General features: G+C 36.1%; 1 protein-coding gene across 1 annotated transcript; it reads left to right on the plus strand.

The window, feature by feature from the left end:
- Positions 1–720: 720 nt before the first annotated feature.
- On the plus strand, positions 721–2,002 carry LOC119504786 (heterogeneous nuclear ribonucleoprotein D-like). Its single transcript, XM_037797330.1, has one exon. The coding sequence runs from the start codon at positions 821–823 to the stop codon at positions 1,685–1,687; it is 867 nt and encodes a 288-aa protein (XP_037653258.1). The 5' UTR covers positions 721–820; the 3' UTR covers positions 1,688–2,002.
- The last annotated feature ends 21,888 nt before the right edge of the window (positions 2,003–23,890 follow it).

Raw genomic sequence — 23,890 nt, forward strand, 5'->3', positions numbered from 1 at the left:
CTAGCCTCAAAACCGTGAGCAACAGAATTCTGGTTGTTTAAGCTAATGCATTGTGTGGTAGTTACTATAGCAGCCTGGTGAACGAAAACAGAGGCCTTCTCAAATCACCTGGTCCAAAGCAGTTCTCACCCCAGTCCCACTCCTTAAATTTTGTCTATATTGCTATGTTTCACTTTCATGAAAGCACCCATCAGCATCTGAAATTATTTTGTGTAGTTTTAAAATCCTGTTTATTGCTGGTTTCCTTCCTGCTTGACCAAGTACTCTAATTCAGTAGAAGCTCCATCTGTCTTGTATCCCTAGGGCCAGGAAAAAATGTGTTGAACCACAGATCTTCTAGAACAGCACTGTCCAAAAGAATTTTCCATGATGAAATGTACTATATCTGTTCTGTTCAGTATGGTGGCCACTAGGCACATGTGGCTATTGAGCACTTGCAATGTGGCCGGTGTGAATGAGGAACTGAATTTATAATTTTACTTAATTTTAATTTAAATAGATATATGTGGCAAGTGGTTGTTATTTTAGGCGACACGGTTGTAGACCTTTTAAAATACATTTGTATGAATATGTATATATATACACACATATATACTTACATAGTATTATGTTTACATACACTTACACATGCACCTGTTTGGGATAAACATTTATTCCTTATTCTTGATGTTTTCTTTTCTCTTGAAAAAACCCAGTTAGTGTAAAACTCTGACATCTCTTCCGCCGCCATTTTAAATCCAGCTCCATACAACGCTCCGCTGCCGCCGCTACTGGTACTCGGTCTGCGCGCCAGCACCCCCCTACCGACAGTTCCGCCACCATGGAGGACATGAACGAGTACAGCAACATAGAGGAATTCGCAGAGGGATCCAAGATTAACGCGAGCAAGAATCAGCAGGATGACGGTAAAATGTTTATTGGAGGCTTGAGCTGGGATACAAGCAAGAAAGATCTGACTGAATATTTGTCTCGATTTGGAGAGGTTGTAGACTGCACAATTAAAACAGATCCAGTCACTGGAAGATCAAGAGGATTTGGATTTGTGCTTTTCAAAGATGCTGCTAGTGTTGATAAGGTTTTGGAACTGAAAGAACACAAACTGGATGGCAAATTGATAGACCCCAAAAGGGCGAAGGCTTTAAAAGGGAAAGAACCCCCTAAAAAAGTTTTTGTGGGTGGATTGAGCCCAGATACTTCTGAAGAGCAAATAAAAGAATATTTTGGAGCATTTGGAGAGATCGAAAATATTGAACTTCCCATGGATACAAAAACAAATGAAAGAAGAGGATTTTGTTTTATCACATATACAGATGAAGAGCCAGTAAAGAAATTATTAGAAAGCAGATACCATCAAATTGGTTCTGGAAAGTGTGAAATCAAAGTTGCACAACCCAAAGAGGTATATAGGCAGCAACAGCAACAACAGAAAGGAGGAAGAGGAGCTGCAGCTGCTGGACGAGGTGGTACAAGGGGTCGAGGACGAGGTCAGGGCCAAAACTGGAACCAAGGATTTAACAACTATTACGATCAAGGATACGGAAATTACAATAGTGCCTATGGTGGTGATCAGAACTATAGTGGCTATGGCGGATATGATTATACTGGGTATAACTATGGGAACTATGGATATGGACAGGGATATACAGACTACAGTGGCCAACAGAGCACATATGGCAAGGCATCTTGAGGGGGTGGCAATCACCAAAACAATTACCAGCCATACTAAAAGAGGACCTTGGAGAAAAGAGGAGGAAATACTAAAGTAACCCATCTTGCAGGACGATGTTGAAGATTGGTCTTCTGTTGATCTAAGATGATTATTTTGTAAAAGACTTTCTAGTGTACAAGACACAACTGTCCAACTGTATATAGCTGCCAATTAGTTTTCTTTGTTTTTACTTTGTCCTTTGCTATCTGTGTTATGCCTCGGTGTGGATTTGTTTATACAAATTTTATTTGTATGATTTCATGTTAAACCTCAAATAAATGCTTCCTTATGTGATTGTTAAAAAAAAAAAAAAAAAAAAAAAAAAAAAAAAAAAACTCTGACATCTCTCCATAACTTTGATTTATCCCAGATATTATTGGTAAATTTGGGAAGACTGAGAAGGTGGCCTACTGACTGGGGTCCAGTGTGACTTAAGATTGATTGATTGGGTATTATTTGATTTAAGGAGTTCAATTAGCAGACTATTTGCCTCTCACTCTACCCTGCATTCACCAGCATTTATCAGCATACAGATGATATTTGGGCTCTACTTACATCTCTTTGGTCTTATTTCTCTATTTCTTAAGAAATCAAATGGGGAAGAAGTGTTGTAGATAGTCTGATCAAGACTTCCAACATCTATGGACTTTTTTTTTCTTTGAAGATTGAGATCATATTTTATATCTTATTTAACTTTTTTCTTTTCATCATTGTTTGTACATATTGACTCCCTTATTCTTTTAATAATTAAAATATACAAACTTTAACTCTTATCCTTTGGGTATATATTTATAATATTTTATGTCACTCAATGATGCAATAAAAATACAATAATTATTTTGTTCTTTTTTCCCACATTTAGAAGTATTTTGTAGATAGTATTAAATCTGAATATTCTCTCAAAGAGTAGGCTTATTTTAAATTGGATAGATATTGCCAAATTGCTCTTTAAAGAACTATACCAATTTCTATGCTTCTTGACAGTATCAGTTTGTCCATGTCTTAACCAATACTGTATATTGTTAAAATTTTAAATTTTGGGCCAATCTGATATGTGAGATATAACTTTACATTGCTATTTGAATTTATCCATTCCATACATGTGACTGAAATTTTTACTTATGTGTATTGATCATTTGTATTGCTTTTTTTGTAAATTGTTAGTTCATATTCTTGTTCTTTAAAAAAACTGAATTGTCTTTTTCTTACTGATTTTTATTAGCTCTTTAAAAATTCTGATATTATTTTTTCTTACATATGTTATAAATATTTCTCATTTTTCTGTCACTTGCCTTTTAACTTTGTTTCTGGTATCTTGCAGCCAACAATATCAATTTTTCTTTGTGACTCTTGGATTTTGTGTCTTATCAATGAAGATCTACTTCAATCATAAATTATAAATAAGTTTCCATGTAGTTTCTTCTAAAAGTTTTGTAGACTTTTTAATGTTCAGATCTTTAATCCTTCTACAATTCTAACTGTAAGTGATCTAAGTTAAATTTTCCCTTAGTAGATATTTAACTGTCCCAACATTACCGAGTTGTCAATTCCACTACTGATTGGAAATGTTATCTTATACTAAATATCTGTATATATCTATGGCTTTATTTCTTGATTCTGTTCTTTCTTTTATAAAGTAAAATTTCTAAAATTGAGTAGAATGTATACAAGAGTGTACAAATTGTAAGTGAGCAGTTTGGTGCATTTTACCAAGCCAACACACCATGTAACCATCAATTAGGTCAAGAAATAAAATTGTCACCATATCAGAAACTATTAAAAAAAGAAAGATCTGTCTAGTTCTATATCAGTAGTTCACTTTTTTTAAATTCATTTTATTGAGATATATTCACATACCATGCAGTCATACAAAACAAAGTGTACATTCGATTGTTCACAGTACCATTACATAGTTGTGCATTCATCACCAAAATCAATCCCTGACACCTTCATTAGCACACACACAAAAATAACAAGAATAATAATTAAAGTGAAAAAGAGCAATTAAAGTAAAAAGAACACTGGGTGCCTTTGTTTGTTTGTTTGTTTTTTTGTTTCCTTCCCCCATTTTTCTACTCATCCATCCATAAACTAGACAAAGGGGAGTGTGGTCCATATGGCTTTCCCAATCACATTGTCATCCCTCATAAGCTACGTTTTTATACAGTCATCCACAAGATTCATGGGTTCTGGGTTGTAATTTGATAGTTTCAGGTATTTACCGTTAGCTACTCCAATTCACTAGAACCTGAAAAGGGTTGTCTATATTGTGCGTAAGAGTGCCCACCAGAGTGACCTCTCATCTCCTTTTGGAATCTCTCTGCCACTGAAGCTTATTTTATTTCCTTTCACATCCCCCTTTTGGTCAAGAAGATGTTCTCCATCCCACGATGCCGGGTCTACATTCCTCCCCGGGAGTCATATTCCACGTTGCCAGGGAGATTCACTCCTCTGGGTGTCTGATCCCATGTAGTGGGGAGGGCAGTGATTTCACCTGCCAAGTTGGTTTAGCTAGAGAGAGAAGGCCACACCTGAGCAACAAAGAGGCTCTTAGGCACAATTATAGGGAGGCCTAGCCTCTCCTTTGCAGCAAGTCTTCCCAAGGGCAAGTCCTGTGGTAGAGGGCTCAATCCATCAAACCACCAGTCCTCTATGTGAGCACATTAGCAACCATTGAGGTGGGAAACCCAATACCCTTGCATTCTCCACCAGCTCCGCAAGGGGGCTCTGCATATTTTTTTCTTTTTCTTTTTTTTTAATTAACTCTCTCTTTTTTTAAAAAAATCAACTATATAAAAAATAAAAAAATTAAAAAATTAAAAAAACAGGCAATAAAAAAAACATTTCAAACAGCCCGTAACAAAGGAGTAAGAAAAAGACAACTAACCTAAGACAACTACTTTACTTCCAACATGTTCCTACTCTACCCCAAGAAATTAACCAAATACAGCAACATTTCTGTGAACTTGTTCCTACTATACCCATCAGAAATTAACAGACCATAGTCATTCCTGGGCATACCCAGAACGTTAAATTTACCCATGATAGCTTATCTGTTCTTATGGGATTATTGGTCCCCCTTCCTTAATTGCTCTCTATCACTAGTTCCCCTACATTCTACATTATAAACCATTTGTTTTACATTTTTCAAAGTTCACATTAGTGGTAGCATATAATATTTCTCTTTTTGTGCCTGGCTTATTTCGCTCAGCATTATGTCTTCAAGGTTCATCCATGTTGTCATATGTTTCACGACACCGTTCCTTCTTATTGCCGCGTAGTATTCCATCGTGTGTATATACCACATTTTATAGTTATCCACTCATCTGTTGAGGGATATTTGGGTTGTTTCCAGCTCTTGGCAATTGTGAAGAATGCTGCTATGAACATTGGCTTGCAGATATCTGTTCGTGTCACTGCTTTCAGATCTTCCGGGTTTACACCGAGAAGTGCAATCACTGGATTGAAGGGTAACTGTATACCTAGTTTTCTAAGGAACTGCCAGACTGAGTTCCAGAGTGGCTGAACCATTATACAGTCCCACCAACCAATGAATAAGAGTTCCAATTTCTCCACATCCTCTCCAGCATTTGTAGTTTCCTATTTGTTTAATGGCAGCCAATCTAATGGGTGTGAGATGGTATCTCATTGTGGTCTTAATTTGCATCTCTCTAATAGCTAGTGAAGCTGAACATTTTTTCATGTGTTTCTTGGCCATTTGTGTTTCCTCTTCAGAGAACTGTCTTTTCATTTCTTTTGCCCATTTTATAATTGGGCTGTCTGTACTGTTGTCATAGAGTTGTAGGATTTCTTTATATATGCAAGATATCAGTCTTTTGTCAGAGACATGGTTTCCAAAATTTTTTTCCCATTGAGCTGGCTGCCTCTTTACCTTTTTGACAAATTCCTTTGGGGTACAGAAACTTCTAAGCTTAAGGAGTTCCCATTTATCTATTTTTTCTTTTGTTGCTTGTGCTTTGGGTGTAAGGTCTAAGAAGTGGCTGCCTAATACAAAGTCTTGAAGATGTTTCTCTACATTATCTTCTAGGATTTTTATGGTACTATCTTTTATATTGAGATCTTTGATCCACTTTGAGTTATTTTTTGTGTAGGGTGTGAGGTAGGGGTCCTCTTTCATTCTTTTGGATATGGATATCCAACTCTCCCAGTCGCATTTGTTGAAAAGACTGTTATGTCCCAGTTCAGTGACTTTGGGGGCCTTATCAAAGATCAGTCGGCCATAGATCTGGGGTTCTATCTCTGAATTCTCACTTTGATTCCGTTGATCAATAGGTCTATCATTGTGCCAGTACCATGCTGTTTTGACAACTGTGGCTTTATAATAAGCTTCAAAGTCAGGGAGTATAAGTCTTCCCACTTCGTTTTTCTTTTTTAGAGTGTCTTTAGCAATTTGAGGCATCTTCCCTTTCCAAATAAATTTGATTACTAGCTTTTCCAAGTCTGCAAAGTAGGTTGTTGGAATTTTGATTGGGATTGCATTGAATCTATAGATGAGTTTGGGTAGAATTGACATCTTAATGACATTTAGCCTTCCTATCCATGAACATGGAATATTTTTCCATCTTTTAAGGTCCCCTTCTATTTCTTTTAGTAGAGTTATGTAGTTTTCTTTGTATAGGTCTTTTACAACTTTGGTTAAGTTTATTCCTAGGTACTTGATTTTTTTAGATGCTATTGAAAATGATATCTTTTTCTTGAGTGTCTCTTCAATTTGTTCATTTCTAGCATATAGAAACATTACTGATTTATGTGCATTAATCTTGTATCCCACTACTTTGCTAAATCTGTTTATTAGATCTAGAAGCTGTGTCATGGATTTCTCAGGGTTTTCCAGATAGAAGATCATATCATCTGCAAACAATGACAGTTTTACTTCTTCCTTTCCAATTTGGATGCCTTTTATTTCTTTGTCTTGCCAGATTGCCCTGGCTAGCACTTCCAGCACAATGTTGAATAACAGTGGTGATAGCGGTCATCCATGTCTTGTTCCTGATCTTAGAGGGAAGGCTTTCAGTCTCTCACCATTGAGTACTATGCTGGCTGTGGGTTTTTCATATATGCTCTTTATTATATTGAGGAAGTTTCCTTCAATTCCTACCTTTTGAATTGTTTTTATCAAAAACGGATGTTGGATTTTGTCAAATGCTTTTTCAGCATCTATTGAGATGATCATTTGATTTTTCCCTTTTAAATTGTTAATGTGTTGTAATACATTGATTGATTTTCTTTTGTTGAACCATCCTTGCATGCCTGGAATGAACCCCATTTGGGTCATGGTGTATGATTTTTTTAATGTGTCTTTGGATTCGATTTGCAAGTATTTTGTTGAGAATTTTTGCATCTATATTCATTAGGGAGATAGGCCTGTAGTTTTCCTTTTTTGTAGCATCTTTGCCAGGTTTTGGTATTAGATTGATGTCAGCTTCATAAAATGAGTTAGGTAGTGTTCCATTTTCTTTGATGTTTTTAAAGAGTTTAAGTAAGATTGGTGTCAGTTCTTTTTGGAAAGTTTGGTAGAATTCCCCCATGAAGCCATCTGGCTCTGGGCATTTATTTGTGGGAAGCTTTTTGATGACAGATTGGATCTCTTTGCTTGTGATTTGTTGGTTGAGGTTTTCTGTTTCTTCTCTGGTCAGTCTAGGTTGTTGATATGTTTCCAGGAAATTGTCCATTTCCTCTACATTATGCAGTTTGTTGCCATACAGATGTTCATAGTATCCTCTTATAATTTTTTAATTTCCTTGGGATCCACAGTAATGTCACCTTTCTCATTCATTATTTTGTCTATATGGGTCTTCTCTCTTTTTGTTTTTGTCAGTCTAGCTAGGGGCTTGTCAATCTTGTTGATCTTCTCAAAGAACCAGCTTTTGGTTTTATTTATCCTCTATTATTTTTTTGTTCTCTATGTCATTTATTTCTGCTTTAATCCTTGTTATTTCTTTTCTTCTACTTGGTTTAGGATTGGTTTGCTGTTCATTTTCTAGCTTCTTCAGTTGATCCATTAGTTCTTTGATTTTGGCTCTTTCTTCCTTTTTAATATATGTGTTTAGTGCTATTAATTTCCCCCTCAGTACCACTTTTGCTGCAACCCATAGGTTTTGGTATGTTGTGTTCTCATTTTCATTCATCTCTATATATTTAGCAATTTTTCTTGCTATTTCTTCTTTAATCCACTGATTGTTTAAGAATGTGTTGTTTAACCTCCAGGTATTTGTGAATTTTCTCAGTCTCTGATGGTTATTGACTTCTAATTGTATTCCATTGTGGTCAGATAATGTGCTTTGAATATTTCAATTTTTTTAAATTTATTGTGGCTTGTTTTATGTCCCAGCATATGATCTATTCTGGAGAAAGTTCCTAGAGCACTAGAGAAGAATGTATATCCTCATGATTTGGGATGTAATGTTCTATATATGTCTGTTAAATCCAATTCATTTATCAGATTGTTTAGGTTTTCAATTTCCTTATTGGTCCTCCATCTGTTTGATCTATCTATAGGAGAGAGTGATGTGTTGAAGTCTCCCGCAATTATTGTGGAAACATCCATTGCTTCCTTTAGTTTTGCCAGTGTTTGGCTCATGTATTTTGTGGCACCATGGTTGGGTACATAAACGTTTATGATTGTTATTTCTTCTTGTTGAATTGCCCCTTTTATTAGTATGTAGTGGTCTTCTTTGTCTCTCCTAACATCCTTGCATTTAAAGTCTATTTTATCTGAGATTAATATTGCTCCTCCTGCTTTCTTTTGGCTGTAGCTTGCATAAAATATTTTTTTCCATCCTTTCACTTTCAATTTCTTTGTGTCCCCATGCCTAAGATGTTTCTCTTGTATGCAAAATATTGATGGTTAATCTCGACAGGTGAACTTGTTGCCCTCCCCCGCTACGTGGGACCCGACTCCCAGGGTTGTAAATCTCCCTGGCAATGCAGAATATGACTCCCAGGGATAAATGTGGACCTGGCATCGTGGGACTGAGAGTATCTTCTTAACCAAAAGGGGGATGCAAAATGAGATGAAATAGTTTCAGTGGCTGAGAGATTTCAAACGGAGTTGAGAGGTCACTCTGTTGGACATTCTTATGCATTATATGGATAACACCTCTTAGGCTTTAATGTATTGGAATAGCTAGAAGTAAATACCTGAAACTACCAAACTCCAACCCAGCAGTCTGGACTCCTGAAGACAATTATATAATAATGTAGATTACAAGGGGTGACTGTGTGATTGTGAAGACCTTGTGGATCACACCCCCTTTATCTAGTGTATGGATGAGTAGAAAAATGGGGATAAAAACTAAAGGACAAATGGAGTGGGATGGGGGGGATGATTGGGTGTTCTTTTTTCACTTTTATTTTTTATTCTTGTTCTGGTTCTTTCTGATATAAGGAAAATGTTCAGAGATAGATTGTGGTGATGAACGCATAACTATGTTATCATACTGTGGACAGTGGATTGTACACCATGGATGCTTGTATGGTGTGTGAATGTATTTCAATAAAACTGAATTTAATAATAATAAAAAAAAGATACTAAAAAAAATATTGATGGTTATTTTTTTTTTGATCCATTCTGTGAATCTATACCTTTTAATTGGGGAGTTTAATCCATTTACATTCAACAGTATTACCATGAAGGCATTTCTTGAATCAGCCATCTTATCCTTTGGTTTATGTTTGTCATATATTTTTTTCCCCTCTCTCTATTAATGTCCTTTAATGTACCTGTACTGAATCTTTTTAGTACTGAACCTTTCTCCATCTCTCTCTCTCCTTTCTTTGTTTCTCTGTTAGTAGTGCTCCCTTTAGTATCTGAAGTAGAGCAGGTCTCTTGTTAGCAAATTGTCTCCGCATTTGTTTGTCTGTGAAAAATTTAAGCTCTCCCTCAAATTTGAAGGAGAGTTTTGCTGGATAAAAAATTCTTGGTTGGCAATTTTTCTCTCTCAGAATTTTAAATATGTCATGCCACTGCCTTCTTGCCTCCACGGTGGCTGCTGAGTAGTCACTACTTAGTCTTATTCTGTTTCCTTTGTATGTGGTGAATTGCTTTTCTCTTGCTGCTTTCAGAAATTGCTCCTTCTCTTCTGTATTTGACAGTGTGATCAGAATATGTCTTGGAGTGGGTTTATTTGGATTTATTCTATTTGGAGTTTGCTGGGCATTTATGATTGGTGTATTTATGGTGTTTAGAATATTTGGGAAGTTTTCCCCAACAATTTCTTTGAATACTCTTCCTAGACCTTTACCCTTTTCTTCCCCTTTTGGAACACCAATGAGTCTTATATTTGGACGTTTTGTATTATCTATCATTTTCATGAGGTCCATTTCAATTTTTTCAATTTTTTCCCCCATTCTTTCTTTTGTTCTTTCATTTTCTGTTCTGTTATCTTCCAGATCACTGATTCGTTGTTCAACTTCCTCTAGTCTTGTACTATGAGTATCCAGAATCTTTTTAAGTTTGTCAATAGTTTCTTTAATTTCCATAAGATCATCTAGTTTTTTATTTAGTCTTGCAATGTCTTCTTTATGCTCTTCTAAGTTCTTCTTGATGTCCTTTCTATCCTGCGCCATGCTCTTCTTCATGTCCTTTATATCCTGTGCCATGGTCTCGTTGTTCATCTTTAGTTCTTTGATTAATTGCTCCAAGTACTGTGTCTCCTCTGATCTTTTGATTTGGGTGCTTGGGCTTGGGTTATCCATATCGTCTGTTTTTCTCCTATGTTTTAAAATTTTCTGTTGTTTTTGGCCTCCTGGCAGTTGCTTAACTTGATAGGTTTCTTTTAGGATTTGTAGACTATTAAAACTCTTATCTCTAATTTGTCAGATCTACAGCTTGGTGGAGTACACTTTTTCTAACTAACCAGCAAGTGGCATCTGCGAGCCACCTATTCCCCCCAAGCCAGTTCTCCCCCACTTTGTCTTTGTGGTGAGTGGGGGTGTGAATCTTGTGGAGTCCAATTGGTGTACTGAGCTTGTGTGTGTATTTAGTTTTGCCCGCTGTGTATATGGGGTGTGTGTCTGGGCGGTCGGGGGGGGGGTGGCTCTAACAATAAAATCTCCCTGTTGTTCCTGGAGATTTAAAGCTGCTGTAATAGTCTAATCCTTCAGTTCTGTCCTGCCACAGTTTGTCTCTGCCGCTGACCCTCAAGTCCTTGGTATTGGCATATGGCCCCTGAGAATTGCGAGTGGGTCCCTCTTCCAGGCTGTGCACCCCCAGGTCCTCTGTTGAGGGATGACTGTGCTATGTCACAGGTGAGCACTGTCCACCCAGGGCGGTTCTGGGCTGCAGGGCTGTGTAGGGACGCTCCCAGTCTGCTGAAAGGATGGCTGAATGGGGCGTGTTAATTCACACTGCTCTGCCTTCCCAACTCTGGGACAACCAGCTGAGGGTGCAGGGAAGGCTAATGTCCACCCCTGACTTTGTGGTGTGCGTGTGTGTTGGTGGAAATACTTCCTGTCACACTGGGTTGTCTGGGGCAGCTCTGGGCTGTGGGGCCAGCGACGGGCAGGAATGTTCCCTGCCCACCGGGAAGATGGCTGTGAGGGGACACCCCCCTTTTCTTGGGGAGTTGTGGTGTTTAGTGAATTTTCTCAGCTGCTGGACTTATTGCCTTGTGTCTCAGAGCTCTCTTAGTTCTGCTCTTGTCTTGACTTGCCCAAATTGCAAGTCTGTAAGGCTTTCTGTATTGGGCTTCTTAGAGTAATTGTTTTAGAAAAAGAGAAAAAGATTTAAAAAAAAAATAAGGGAAAGTCCCTCCTTGCAGATCTAATGAGTTATTGAAATGTTAAGAGACCAGACAATTAGCGCCATTAAGGAAGGATCCAGGGAGCAGAGAAACCAGTTTTTCAGACAAAGAAACTTGTCTTCTGGATTTGCATATGAGCCTGACTCTGTCTGAGTTCTGCCCTTCCCTGTTCTATGTTCACCAGAACTCCAAAAAGCCTCCACTTATATTTTTGGGTTTTTCTTGCTGTTTTTGCTATTTCTTTCTCCTGTCCGGTGTCTGGTCTCAGTCTATCTATGCTTGGAGTTTGGATCAGTAGAATGAGTTTCCAATAAGGGCTGCAACTGCAGTTCTCTCCCTCCTCGTTCCCAGCACTGACAGCACCTCCTCCTGTGGAACTGAGCCTGGCAGGGAAGGGCGCGGGTCCCCTGGCCGTGAAAACTTACAGATTTCGCTGATATCAGCTGTTCCACGTGTTCATGAGTGTTGTATGAAGTATGCCCAAAGTCAAATTGCTCTGTGGTGTCTGCTCCACAGGGTTCCTGGCTTTCTACCTACTGCGCTGGAGGAGTAACTAAAACATACACCTCACCACTCTGCCATCTTTCCCCGCCCTCCAGTAGTTCACTTTTTAAACCACTAAAGCATAATAGTACGTTTTGCTATTTGGTTGGGCAAGTTCACCCTCAGTATTCTTTTTCAAAATATATTGTCTATTCTTCAACATGTATTCATCTAGATTAACTTTAGATTGAATTTGCTAAGCACCATAAAATATGCTATTAGGGATTTTATTGAGGTTGCATTGAATTTTTAGAGAATTGACATCTGTATAATATTGAGGATTTCTATTTGGCAATATAAACATTTGTTCATTTATTTAAGTCTTCCTTTATATATTAAAGTTTTATAGTTTACTTCATATAGATCTTGCTTATTTCTTGTTAGCCTCATTCCTAGGTATTTTATAGGTTATGTTTTTGTTGTGAATGGGATTCTCTTAGCTCATAACCTTTTCTTTTTTTGTTAATTGATGGATAAGAAAGCCACAGATTGTTATGTTTTTCTTGTATCTGATCACTTTAGTGAATTTGCTTGTTAATAGCTTAGAAATTTTTTACCTTGGATTTTCCAGGTAGTCAATCATAACTTCAAATATTGACAATTCCTTCCCTTTTTAATCTTTCTTTTGCTCCAGAAATGTTGAACAATAGGGCCTTCTTGTTTTGTTCGTGCTTTAAATGGGGAATGCCTCTGATGATTTATTATTAAATATGAGGCTTGCTGAGGGTTCTTGGTGGATTCTTTTCTTGTGAAGTGCAGAATTATTTGTTTCTATTCCAAGTTTATGAAGATTAAAAAAAAATGCATAGCCCTTGAATTTTTGTGAGGGAGCAAGCAGAATTGTCAAAGTGACCTTATATGTTCAGTCTTGATTGCCTGGCCATCTGGCTAGGAGAGAACTCACCAAAATTCAGCTTCACAGGAGGAACTGTAGAATCCTACAGCCCCAAGGTCTTTAGTAAACCAGGTAAATGATCTTTGCAGGTAATTCCTGTAAACTGCTTTCATTCCTAATCCAGAGAGTATGGTGTTAAGTATCTTAAGTTTTATACCATCACAGAAGTTTGACTTTCATGCTTGAATTATAAAGAAGAGAGAGGGAGATGTCAAAGTGACTGTGGGCATTAGGGGAAGGTCCCTCCATTGGAACAGAACTATGGGGCCAGCAATGTTCTGGCTTTGGCCTGCCTACCTGTGTCATGATGGAAGGATTATGGGTATCCATCTATGTCATAATTTCCTTTGATAACTCCTGGTATACATTAAATTCCCCTTTCCTAAAAAGTGTATCTCTTAACCTCTACAGTGTAAAATTATGGAATTCATCCCGAACTTTGTGGGCACAGATGGTGACTCAGATTGGGCCCATCAAGTAGAAAAATTTTATAAAATATTTTGGCATCTGTTCCGGTTTGCTAATGCTGCCCTTTTGCAAAACACCAGAAATGGATTGGCTTTTATAAAGGGGGTTTATTTGGTTACAAAGCTATAGTCTTTAAGGCCATAAAGTGTCCTGGATAAGGCATCAACAAAGGGTAACTTCACTGGAGAAAGGCCATTGGTATCTGGAAAACCTCTGTTAGTTGGGAAGGTACATGGCTGGAGTCTGCTTGCTCTGTTCCCAGGTTGCATTTCAAAATGGTGTTCTCCAAAGTGTTGCTCTTGAGGCTTTTTGTCCTCTCTTAGCTGTAGCTGCTTTTCAAAGTGTCAGCTTCCAACGGCTGTCTTCAAAATGTGTCTCTCAATTGCTCTCTGCTCCTTTTTCTGTGAACTTCTTTATATGACTCCAGTAATGCAATTAACACCCACCCTGAATGGGCAGGGTAACACCTCCATGGAAATTATCCAATCATACACTCACAGTTGATTGTCACATCATCTCCATGGAAACACTAATATGTCTGCCCCCACAAGATTGTGTCAAAGAACGTGGCTTTTTCTGGGGGACATAATACGTACAAACTGACACAGCACCTATCAAGATTATATTTTTTTCAGCCACTCTGTTTATGGTTACTATATTGATAGATACTTTAAAGTCAACCTTTTTTTGTGATAAGTTCTAACATATTATAAAGCTGGAGCTTATTTGCTAATATTTTATTCTTTGTTATAAAGGCTATATTAATGAGTAAGGGATTTTCTGTAAATGATAATGATTTTGATGCAGTGTTTAAGAAGCTTTTCATCTTTTTTCTATCCTCTGAACAAATTTAAATAACATAGAGTTATCTGTTCTTTCTAAATTTGGTAGAACTGACCAGTAAAACTGGGCCTTGTGCTTTTGGGAAAAAGGTAAGTTTTGATTGTGCTTTCATTACATTTTTTAAATGTAATTTATTGAAATACATTCAAATACCATCCAGTCATTCAAAGTATACACCAATTGTTCACAGTTTCATCGTATAGTTGTCCGTTCAACACCATAATCAATTTTTGAACATTTTCATCACTACAAATAATAAAAATGAAAATAAGAATAAAAATAAAAGTAAAAGGGAACACTCAAAGCTTCCCATACCCTCCTCCCCATTTACTTTTTTTTAATTGAAATATATTCACATGCCATACAATTTATCCACAGTGTAAAACAATTGTTCACTCAATACATTTTTTATAATTGTTTAATTTTGGTTTCCTATCTCTTTTTCTTTTTAACTTTTTTTAAGAGAAGTTGTGTTTTTACAGAACAATCATGCATAAAATACAGGATTCCCACATACCACTCACCACCAATACCTTGCATTGGTGGGGAACATTTGTTACTTTGATGATAGTGCATTTTTATAATTGTACTATTAATTGAAGTTCCTGGTCTAACTTAGGGTTCACTGTTGTGAGGTGTTGTTCCATGGATTTTTTTTAAAAATTTTATTCTGTTATCATGTATACAATCAAACATTTCCCCTTTTGATCACATTCAGACATACATTTCAGTGCGAATTGCTTTCACAATGTTGTGCATCACACCATCCATTAATAAAACATTTCCATCATTCCAAATAGGAATGCTGTACATTTTAATCTCAACTTCCCATTCCCTACCCCCTCCCCATCCCCTGGTAACCTACATTTTAGATTCAAACTCTATGAGTTTGCTTATTCTAATTGTTTCAAAACAGTGAGATCATACAGTATTTGTTCTTTTGTGTCTGGCTTATTTCACACAACATGATGTCTTTAAGGTTCATCCTGTTGTCACATGTATTAGGACTTCATTCCTTTCTATGGCTGAATAATATTCCACTGTATGTATATACCACGTTTTATTTATCCATTCCTTAAGATGGACACTTCAGTTGCTTCCATTTTTTGGCAATTGTGAACAATGCTGCTCTGAACTTTGGTGTGCAGATGTTCGAGTCCCTGCCTCCAGTTCTTTTGGGTATATTCCTAGTGGTGGGATTTCTAGTTCTCTTTTCTTGTGGTACCATCATCTTGCTTTAGTATTATGGCCATGTTGGCTTCATAGAATAAGTTAGAGAGTATATCCTCCTTTACAACTTTTTGGAAGATTTTGAGCAGTGTTGGTATTAATTCTTCTTGGAATGTTTGGTAGAATTCCCCTGTGAATCCATCTGGTCCTGGACTTTGCTTTCTTGGGAGGTTTTTGAATTCTGATTCAATCTCTTTACTAGTAATTGGTTTGTTGAGATCTGTTTCTTCATGAGTCAGTGTAGCTAGTTTGTGTGTTTCTAAGAATTTGCCCATTTCATCTAGGGTTTCTAATTTATTGGCATAGAGTTGTTCATAGTATCCTTTCATAGTCCTTTTTTTTTTCCAGTGGGGATGCTATTCCCTTCTTTTCATTTCTGATTTACCTTATTTATATCCTCTTTCTTCCTTTCTTCCTTCTTTCTGTCAGCCCCACTAAAAGTTTGTCAATTTTATTGATCTTTTACAAGAATTAATTTTGGTTTTGTTGATTCTCTTTTTGTTGTTGTTGTTTGTTTGTTTTCACTGTCATTTATCTCTGCTCTAATCTTTGTTATTTCCTTTCTTCTGCTTGCTTTGGATTCAGTTTGCTCTTCTTTTTCTAGTTTTTCCTGTTTTGAGGTTAAGTCTCTGACTTGAAGTCTTTCTTCACCTTTAATTTAAGAATTTAGAGCTATAAATTTCCCTCAGCACTGCCTGCACTGTATACGGTAAGTTTTGGTATATTGTATTTTCATTTTCATTTGCCTCAAGATATTTCTTAATTTCACTTCTGATTTCCTCTTTAACTCATTGTTTGTTTAAGAGTTTGTTGTTTGATTTCCACGTATTTGTGAATTTTCTATTTTTCTATTATTGATTTCTAGTTTCATTCTGTTGTGGCTTAAGAATATACATTGTATAATGTAAATATTTTTGAATTTATGGAGACTTATTTTGTGATCCAACATATGGTCTATCCTAGATAATGATCCATATGTGTTCAAGAAGGATGTGTTTCATTGGGTGCAGTGTTCTATATATGTCTGATAGGTCTAGTTGGTGTAGTGTGTCATTCTATCCATATTGAAAATGGTGTACTAATGTCTCCTACTACTAATGTAGAACTGTTAGTTTCTCCCCCCAAATTTGTTTCATATACTTCGGGATCTGATGTTAGGTGCATATATATTTATAATTGTTTCATCTTACTGTTGAAATGTCCCCTTTATTGGTATATAATGACCATCTTTGTCCCTCATAAATGTTTTTCAGTTAGTCTATTTTATCTGATATTAGTATAACCACCTGAGCTCTCTTTTGGTTCCTGCTTGCATGCTATATTTTTTTCTATCCTTTCACCCTCAACCTGCTTATAACCTTGAATTTAATGTGATCCTCTTGCAGACAGTAAAGAGTTGTCACTTTTTTTTTTATCCTTTTTGCCAATGTCTGCCTTTTGCCTGGAGAGTTTAATCCATTTATATTTAAAGTCACTACTGATAATATAGGACTTTCTTCTGCCATTTTGCTACTTAGACTTTGTTAAGTGTTATGCATTTTTGGTCCCTACTTCTGTTAAATCCTGCTTTTATATTTATTTGCTTCTTTGTGTTGTATCATATTGAGTGCCTTCTCACTTCTATCTGGATATATTTTTCATCTGTTTTCCTTGTGGTTACCATGGGGTTAAAATTTAGCATCCCAAATATATAACAATCATATTTGTTTTGATAACAACTTAATTTCAGTAGCATGCACATATGCCTTTCCTATGTCATTCTTTCTCCCCACCGTTTTGTTTTATATTTGTTACCACCTGTCTTTGTACATTGTATGTCCAAAACCTATATTTGTCATTAATTTTTATGTGTTTATTTTAGCACCTGTGAGAAGTAGAAAATGGAGTTGCATACCAAACAATACAATACAATAATACTGGACTTTATAATTACCAAATGTTTATCTTTACTGAATGTATATTTTTTCTGCTTTAAACCACTGTCTAGAGTCCTTTCCTTTCAGACTGAAGAACTCCAATTAGCCATTGCTCATAGGGCCAGTCTAGTGGTGATGAGCTTACTCAGGTTTTGTTATCTGAGAATGTCTTAATCTCTCCCTCATTTTTGAAAGTTTCCCTGGATATAAAGTCCTTGGCCGGCAGTTAGTTTTCCTTCAGCATTTTAAGTGTTTCAGTCCACTCCCTTCTTACCTCCATGGTTTCTGCTGAGAAATCTGCACTCACTCTAATTGGGATTCCCTTGTAAGTAACACATTGCTTTTCTCTTGCGGCTTTCAGAATGATCCCCTTATCCTTTGCATTTGATGGCGTGAATATATGGTGGGGTGTATTTTTCTTTATGTTTATCCTGTTTGGTGTTCTCTGAGCTTCTTGATTGTGCATATTCATGTCTTTTGCTAAGTTTGGGAAGTTCTTTGTTATTTCTTTTACTAGTCCTTCTGCCCCTTTCTACCTTGTCTTTCTGGGACTCTCCAATAATGTGTATATTGTTGTGCTTGATGGTGTCTCATAGCTGTCTTAGATAATTTTCACTTTTAATATTTCTTTTTACTTTCTGCTCCTCAGCCTGACTCATTTCAAGTGTCTTGTCTTCATATCCACCAATTCTTTCTTCTTCATCTCCAGTTTACTCCTGAAACCCTCCCAAGCATTTTTCATTTTGGTTATTGTGGTCTTCAACTCCAGTAGTTCTGTTTGGTTCTTTTTTAAAACTTCTGTCTCTTCGTTTAGACTTCCGTATTGTTCATTCATTTTTTCCCTAATATCCTTTAATTCTTTCCCTGTACGTTTCTTCATCTCCTTGAGAATTTTTTGATACCATATTTCAAAAGGCTTTTTTTTTAGTATGTCTAATTTCTCATCTTATTCATTGGTGTTTTATGAATTTTTATTCTCTTCCATTGTATGGACCACCATTTCCTGTTTGTTTGTGTGTGTGTGTGTGTGTGTGTGTGTGTGTGTGTCTATTTTGTACTCTTGTTGCTCATTGTACATTTTAAAATATTAAAATTCTGGGATTTATTCCCTGGGATATTTGTTTCCTGGTTTTGTAACCAGCTGGTGATAAGCAGAGATTTTCTTGAGCTTCAGTCCTCTTGTCAGGAAGGTTTCCCCAAGGTGAATGCACTGTGCAGGGTTTTTCTTGCTTTCTGAGCCTTTGTTTTGTCTGGGCTTTTGCTTGTTTGTTGTTTTGTAGCTCCCTTATTTACAGGAATTTGGTGGGCCCCTCTGTTTCCCAGGAGACAAACCTCCCTCAGGGAGGCCTTTGTCCCAGACTGTCTGCCTCTACAGTCCTTTACATTCCTTTTGTTGTCACATGTTGCTTTTGCCTGGAGGGCAAATTTTAGGAGGAGGGTCAACCCAGAGAGGACTTTCTCAGGTCACTTTCTTCCAGATAAAACAGGGTCAGGGACTGTCTCCTGCAGCCCTGAGGAAGCACTGCATCTTTAAATATCCACTGCTTCTGCCCCTGTCCTGGGAGGGTTGAAACAATAGCCTCTCTCAGAGCTGGGTCCCAGCTATCTGAATTTGGTAATCAAGACCTGTAATCAGTGATGGGCCACACCTGCCCCTGGTCTTGAGTAAGAGGATTTTTAGGTCCTGTTCTGTCACCAGCAGCTGGCCAGGGGCTTTACCCCAACACAGCCTACTGTGAGAGTGGGGGGATGGGCACTGGTAGCCACAGTTCAGAGATGGCCATTTATGGTTCTTTAGCATAATTTATCTGCCTCATCCTCCCACCCTTCCCTGGATGCTGTACAGTGTTCTTCTGGCCTCTGGAATATCCAAATAATTGTGTTAGACAATTCCTGACTGTTTAATTTTGTTTTGGTGGGATGACTGAGTCCTGGAGTTCCCTACTCCACCCTCTTCCCTGGAAGTCCTCCTCTTTTTAACTCAATTTTTGTACTTTGAACCTTTGGGGGAAATTTTCTATAATTGTTGATTTCATCTAATTTCTCTCCCAAACTATTGGACTCAATCTCTGTTTTATCTTCAACTTCAAAAAAATATCTTCCAATGTTCCTTTTCTTGTTCCTAATTTTATTTACTGATTCCTTTTGTCTAGGGAGATTTGCCAAAGTGGCTGTTTCTAAAGAACTAGTTTTTAAAATAGTTTCTATTTTTCTAAGTCATTAATTTTTATTTTATCTTTATGTATACCTACTAGTTATTATAAGTTGATTTTATTATTATAATTTGGCTTCCTTTATTAAATGCTTAGTTAATTTATTTTCAGTTGTTTCTTGTCAGCTAATACATATATTTAAGTTTAGAATTTTTTTTTGCCATGTGATTCTTTGCTTATCACATAGATTTTGTCAGTAATTTCCTAATAGTCTCTAATTTCAGTTTTGATTTCCTCTTTAACATAAGTAATTTAGAAGGGTATTTTTAAATTTCAAAGAGAGATTTTTAAAGCTATTTTTCATCACACATATTGAATAACTTGTTTTTCAATTCTTAATATGTTTTAACTTTCTTCCCATCAGCACATGCTGTTCTGCCTCATTTTCCTAAAAGTTGCATTGTACTAAGTTTTTTGGATGTATCATATTTTATTTAACCATTATAATATAGGTTGAAATTTAGGTTCTTTAAAATTTTTGCTCTAACAAAAAAATGATAAAAACATATCCTGTATCTCTGTGTATATGGGCACGTGTTTCTTCAGAAGAACATCCTAGAAATGGAATCTAGAGTAAAAACTTATGCCTATTTTAAATTTGATAGATATCATCTTACAGAGCTCTAAAGGACTTCACTACTTTACATATACAACATTAATGCTATTTCCCCTTATTCTCATCTTCAATAGATATTGCCAATTTGATTTTATTTCCCAATCTGATTGTGTTAGGCAGAATAATTGTCCCTGAAAGATGTCCATGTCTCAGTCCCAAGAGCATGCATGCATAAAGTACTTTGCAGATATGATTAAAGTTACAGACCTTGAAAAAGTGAGTGTATCTTCATTATCAAGGTGAGCCCAGTATAATCACATGTGTTCTAAGCAGTAAAAGAGGGAGGTAGGAGAGTGGGTTAGAGAAGTGCAACATGAAAATGACTTCAGCTGTCATTCTGGTTTTAAGAATGAGGAAGAAGTCTACCAGTCAAGGAATGCAGTGGCCTCTAGAAAGTGGGAATGGCCCTCAGCTGACACCCAGTAAGAAAATCCAAGTGGAAACACCTTACCCATTGTGATGGTTAGGTTCATGTGTCAACTTGGCCAGGCGATAGTACCCAGGTATCTGGTCAAGCAAGCACTGGCGTAACCGTTACTGCGAGGACATTTGTGACTGCTTAATAAACCAGAAGGCTGGTTAGTTAAATCATCAGTCAATTGGCTGCAGCTGTGACTGATGATGTCAATGAAGGGCGTGTCTTCCACAATGAGAGAATGCAGTCAGCTGGATTTAATCCAATCAGTTGAAGACATTTAACCAAGACAGATAGAGGACCTTCACTTCTTCGGCTGACCAACAAAGCATTTCCTGAGGAGTTCATCGGAGTTGCCAGTTCGTTTCCTGAGGAGTTCATTGAAAACGTTCTTCAAAGTTGCTAGCTTGCTGCCTGAGTAGTTCATCGAACATCTTCATTGGAGTTGCCAGTTTGCAGCCTGCCCTACGGAATTCGGACTCATGCATACCCACAGTTGCATGAGACACTTTTATGAATCTTATATTTATAGATATCTCTCATTGATTCTGTTTCCCTAGAGAACCCTAATACACCCATTAAATAGTAACTCCTCATTACCCTTTCCTCCCCAGTTCCTGACAGCCACAAATCTGTTTTCTTTTTCTATGGATTTTCCTATTCTGGATGTTTCATTTAAATGGAATCATATAAGATGTGGCCTTTTGTGTCTGGCTTCAGGATTTTCCATGTTCATACATATTGTAGCATGTATCAGTACATCTATTAATAATGACAGCTTTGTTTCTTTCTAATTCTTATTGCTTTTATTTCTTTTTTCTTGTACCATCCTATATATATACCTGTTGAGCAGAATGAGTGATAAAGACCCTTGTTTTAAAGGGACTGTTTCTAACACCTTACCATTATAAATGGTATTGCTGTAGGCTTTTGATAGATATCCTTTATTAGGTTAAAATTTTCCCCTTCCTTCCTAGTTGCCAACTAATTGTTGGCAAATTGTTGAATTTTATCAATTATTTTTATTCATCTTTTGAGAAGATCATGTGTAATAGTTATTGTGTTGAAGGACATTTATATGTTTTCTTATGGTAATCTACCTTTTCATTTAAGGGATAAATCAGAATTAAAATTCTCACTACAAGGGTAGATTTGCCAACTTATTCCTGTAGTTCTCCCAGTTGCTTCATATATTTGAGGCTCTTTTATTAGGAGTATAAAGTTTGAAGATATTAATTATTTTTGGTAAATTGAAAGTTTTATCATTTTATAGTAAATGTCTTTAGCACTTTTGTCTTAAATTTTCCTGTAATTTGATACCCCTGTAGCTTTTTTTCCTTTCTTTTTGGTTAATGTTTGCCTGGCAATATTTCCTCATCATTTTATTTTCTACCTTTCTAGGTCCTTATGTTTTAGATGTCTTCAGAAAACAGCATATAGCTAGATTTTAAAGACAAATCAATCTCTAAACATCTGATTTTTAGAGGGAGATTTTAATACATTCACCAATGTAGTTAAACATTTGTTCTACCACCCTACTATTTGCTTTCTGTTTATTCAGCTTTATACATCCTTGTTGCTTTTCTCTTTACTTTTTTGTCAGTTTGGTTGCTTTATTTTTCTTTTATTTTTTTCTCTAGTGGTTTGAAGTTATATTCTTTATTTCCGTTTTTTAATATCTATCCCTTATATTTTTACCATGCATACTTAAATAAAAATCAAATGTGATATGTTATCACTCTTTCTGAATAATTCAAGGACTCTGGAACTCCTGAATAATGTGATAGAATATTTTAATACCATTTCCATTTTAACCACCCAAATTAGGCAATATTATTAAATACAGAGACTATTTTATTTAGATATATCTACGTGTTAATCAATTTCTTTTTTTTTTTCACATTCCATTTACTTCTATGTTATTTGTTCAAGGATCATCATTTTTCTTTTTGATTAAATCTTTTCAAATTTCCTTTGGTCAAGATATGTTCATAGTATATTTTCAAATACACACACACACATACACACACACACATACATATTTATGAAAATATTTCTATTATGTCCTCATTCTTGAAAGACTTTGTTGATAAACAATTCTAGGTTAACAGTTAATTTCTCTCAGCCCATTATGGTATTATTTGGCTATCTTTTGGCCTGTAATATTGCTAGTGAAAGTATGCTGTCAGTCTAATACTGTACCTTTACAGGTCATCAAGCATTTCTCTCTAGCTGCTTTTAATATCTTTTCTTTGTCTTTGGTGTACTGCATATACATTAAAACTTTAAAGTTGTGAATTTCTTCTTCTCCTATTTGGAATACATGGTGTATTTTGTATTTGTGGATTTTTGTCTTTAATTAATTATTGAAATTCTCAGTCATTGTCTCTTTAAGTAGTTCCTATCAACCATTCTCTTCATTCTCTCTTTCTGGGAATATGATTTGATGCAGGTTAAAACTTCTCATCTTATCTTCCCTGTCTCTTAATTTTACCTTTATATTTTTCATTTGTTTGTCTTTTGTGAGTGGCAACTCTTTGTCCTTTTATTTAAGTTAGCTGGGCATTTTTTATTTCATTCTTTCTAGGGCTCATTCTGTTATCACCCCTGGAGTAGAATTAAGTATTGATTTTAACATCTACTTCTGCTCTCAGCTCTCACTGTTTATGATTATGAAATTATTTTGTGTTTCTAAGGAACAACTTACTTTTGGGACGGGTACTTACTTTTGTGTTCTTGAGGTTCCTTTTGAGGATTTTGGTTTCTTAGCTCTATTGGATTTTATTGCTCACTCCTTTGCCATTTACTCTTTTTTTTGCCATTTAATTTTTATGTTTTAGGAATAACTTACTGTAAATTCTGGGAATGTAACATCCCCATCTATCAGGATTAAACTATCCTTTTTCTCAGTGGAAATTTTGTAGGGAAGATACAAAAGTGTTAGCATTGTAAACTGGAAGTCTTTAGTGTTTACTAAAGAGTCAAAATTTGTATGAGGAGATACACCAAGTATTCTCTTTTTGATAGATGCTGCCTGTTTTTATTTCTTCTATTTGTAAACATTTTAAACCCGTCTAATAATCATGGAAGTTGCAAATTAGATTATCAAGATATTTAAGGAAAATTTTAACTAGCAGTCTCCCATTTGGTCAGGCACTCCATTTTATATTTTTAAAAAAATAACAACTTAATTGAGATAAATCACAAACCATAAAATGTACTCTTTTAAAGTGTTCAGTTCAGTGATATTTAGTTTATTCTCAGAAGTTTTGCAACCAT

The sequence above is a fragment of the Choloepus didactylus genome, chromosome 10 (assembly GCF_015220235.1).
Source record: "Choloepus didactylus isolate mChoDid1 chromosome 10, mChoDid1.pri, whole genome shotgun sequence".
Classification (NCBI taxonomy): Eukaryota; Metazoa; Chordata; class Mammalia; order Pilosa; family Megalonychidae; genus Choloepus; species Choloepus didactylus.

What these genes read in the sequence shown, in the direction of transcription:
- LOC119504786 (XM_037797330.1), top strand. Translation starts at nt 821, where the DNA reads ATGGAGGACATGAACGAGTACAGCAACATAGAGGAATTCGCAGAGGGA.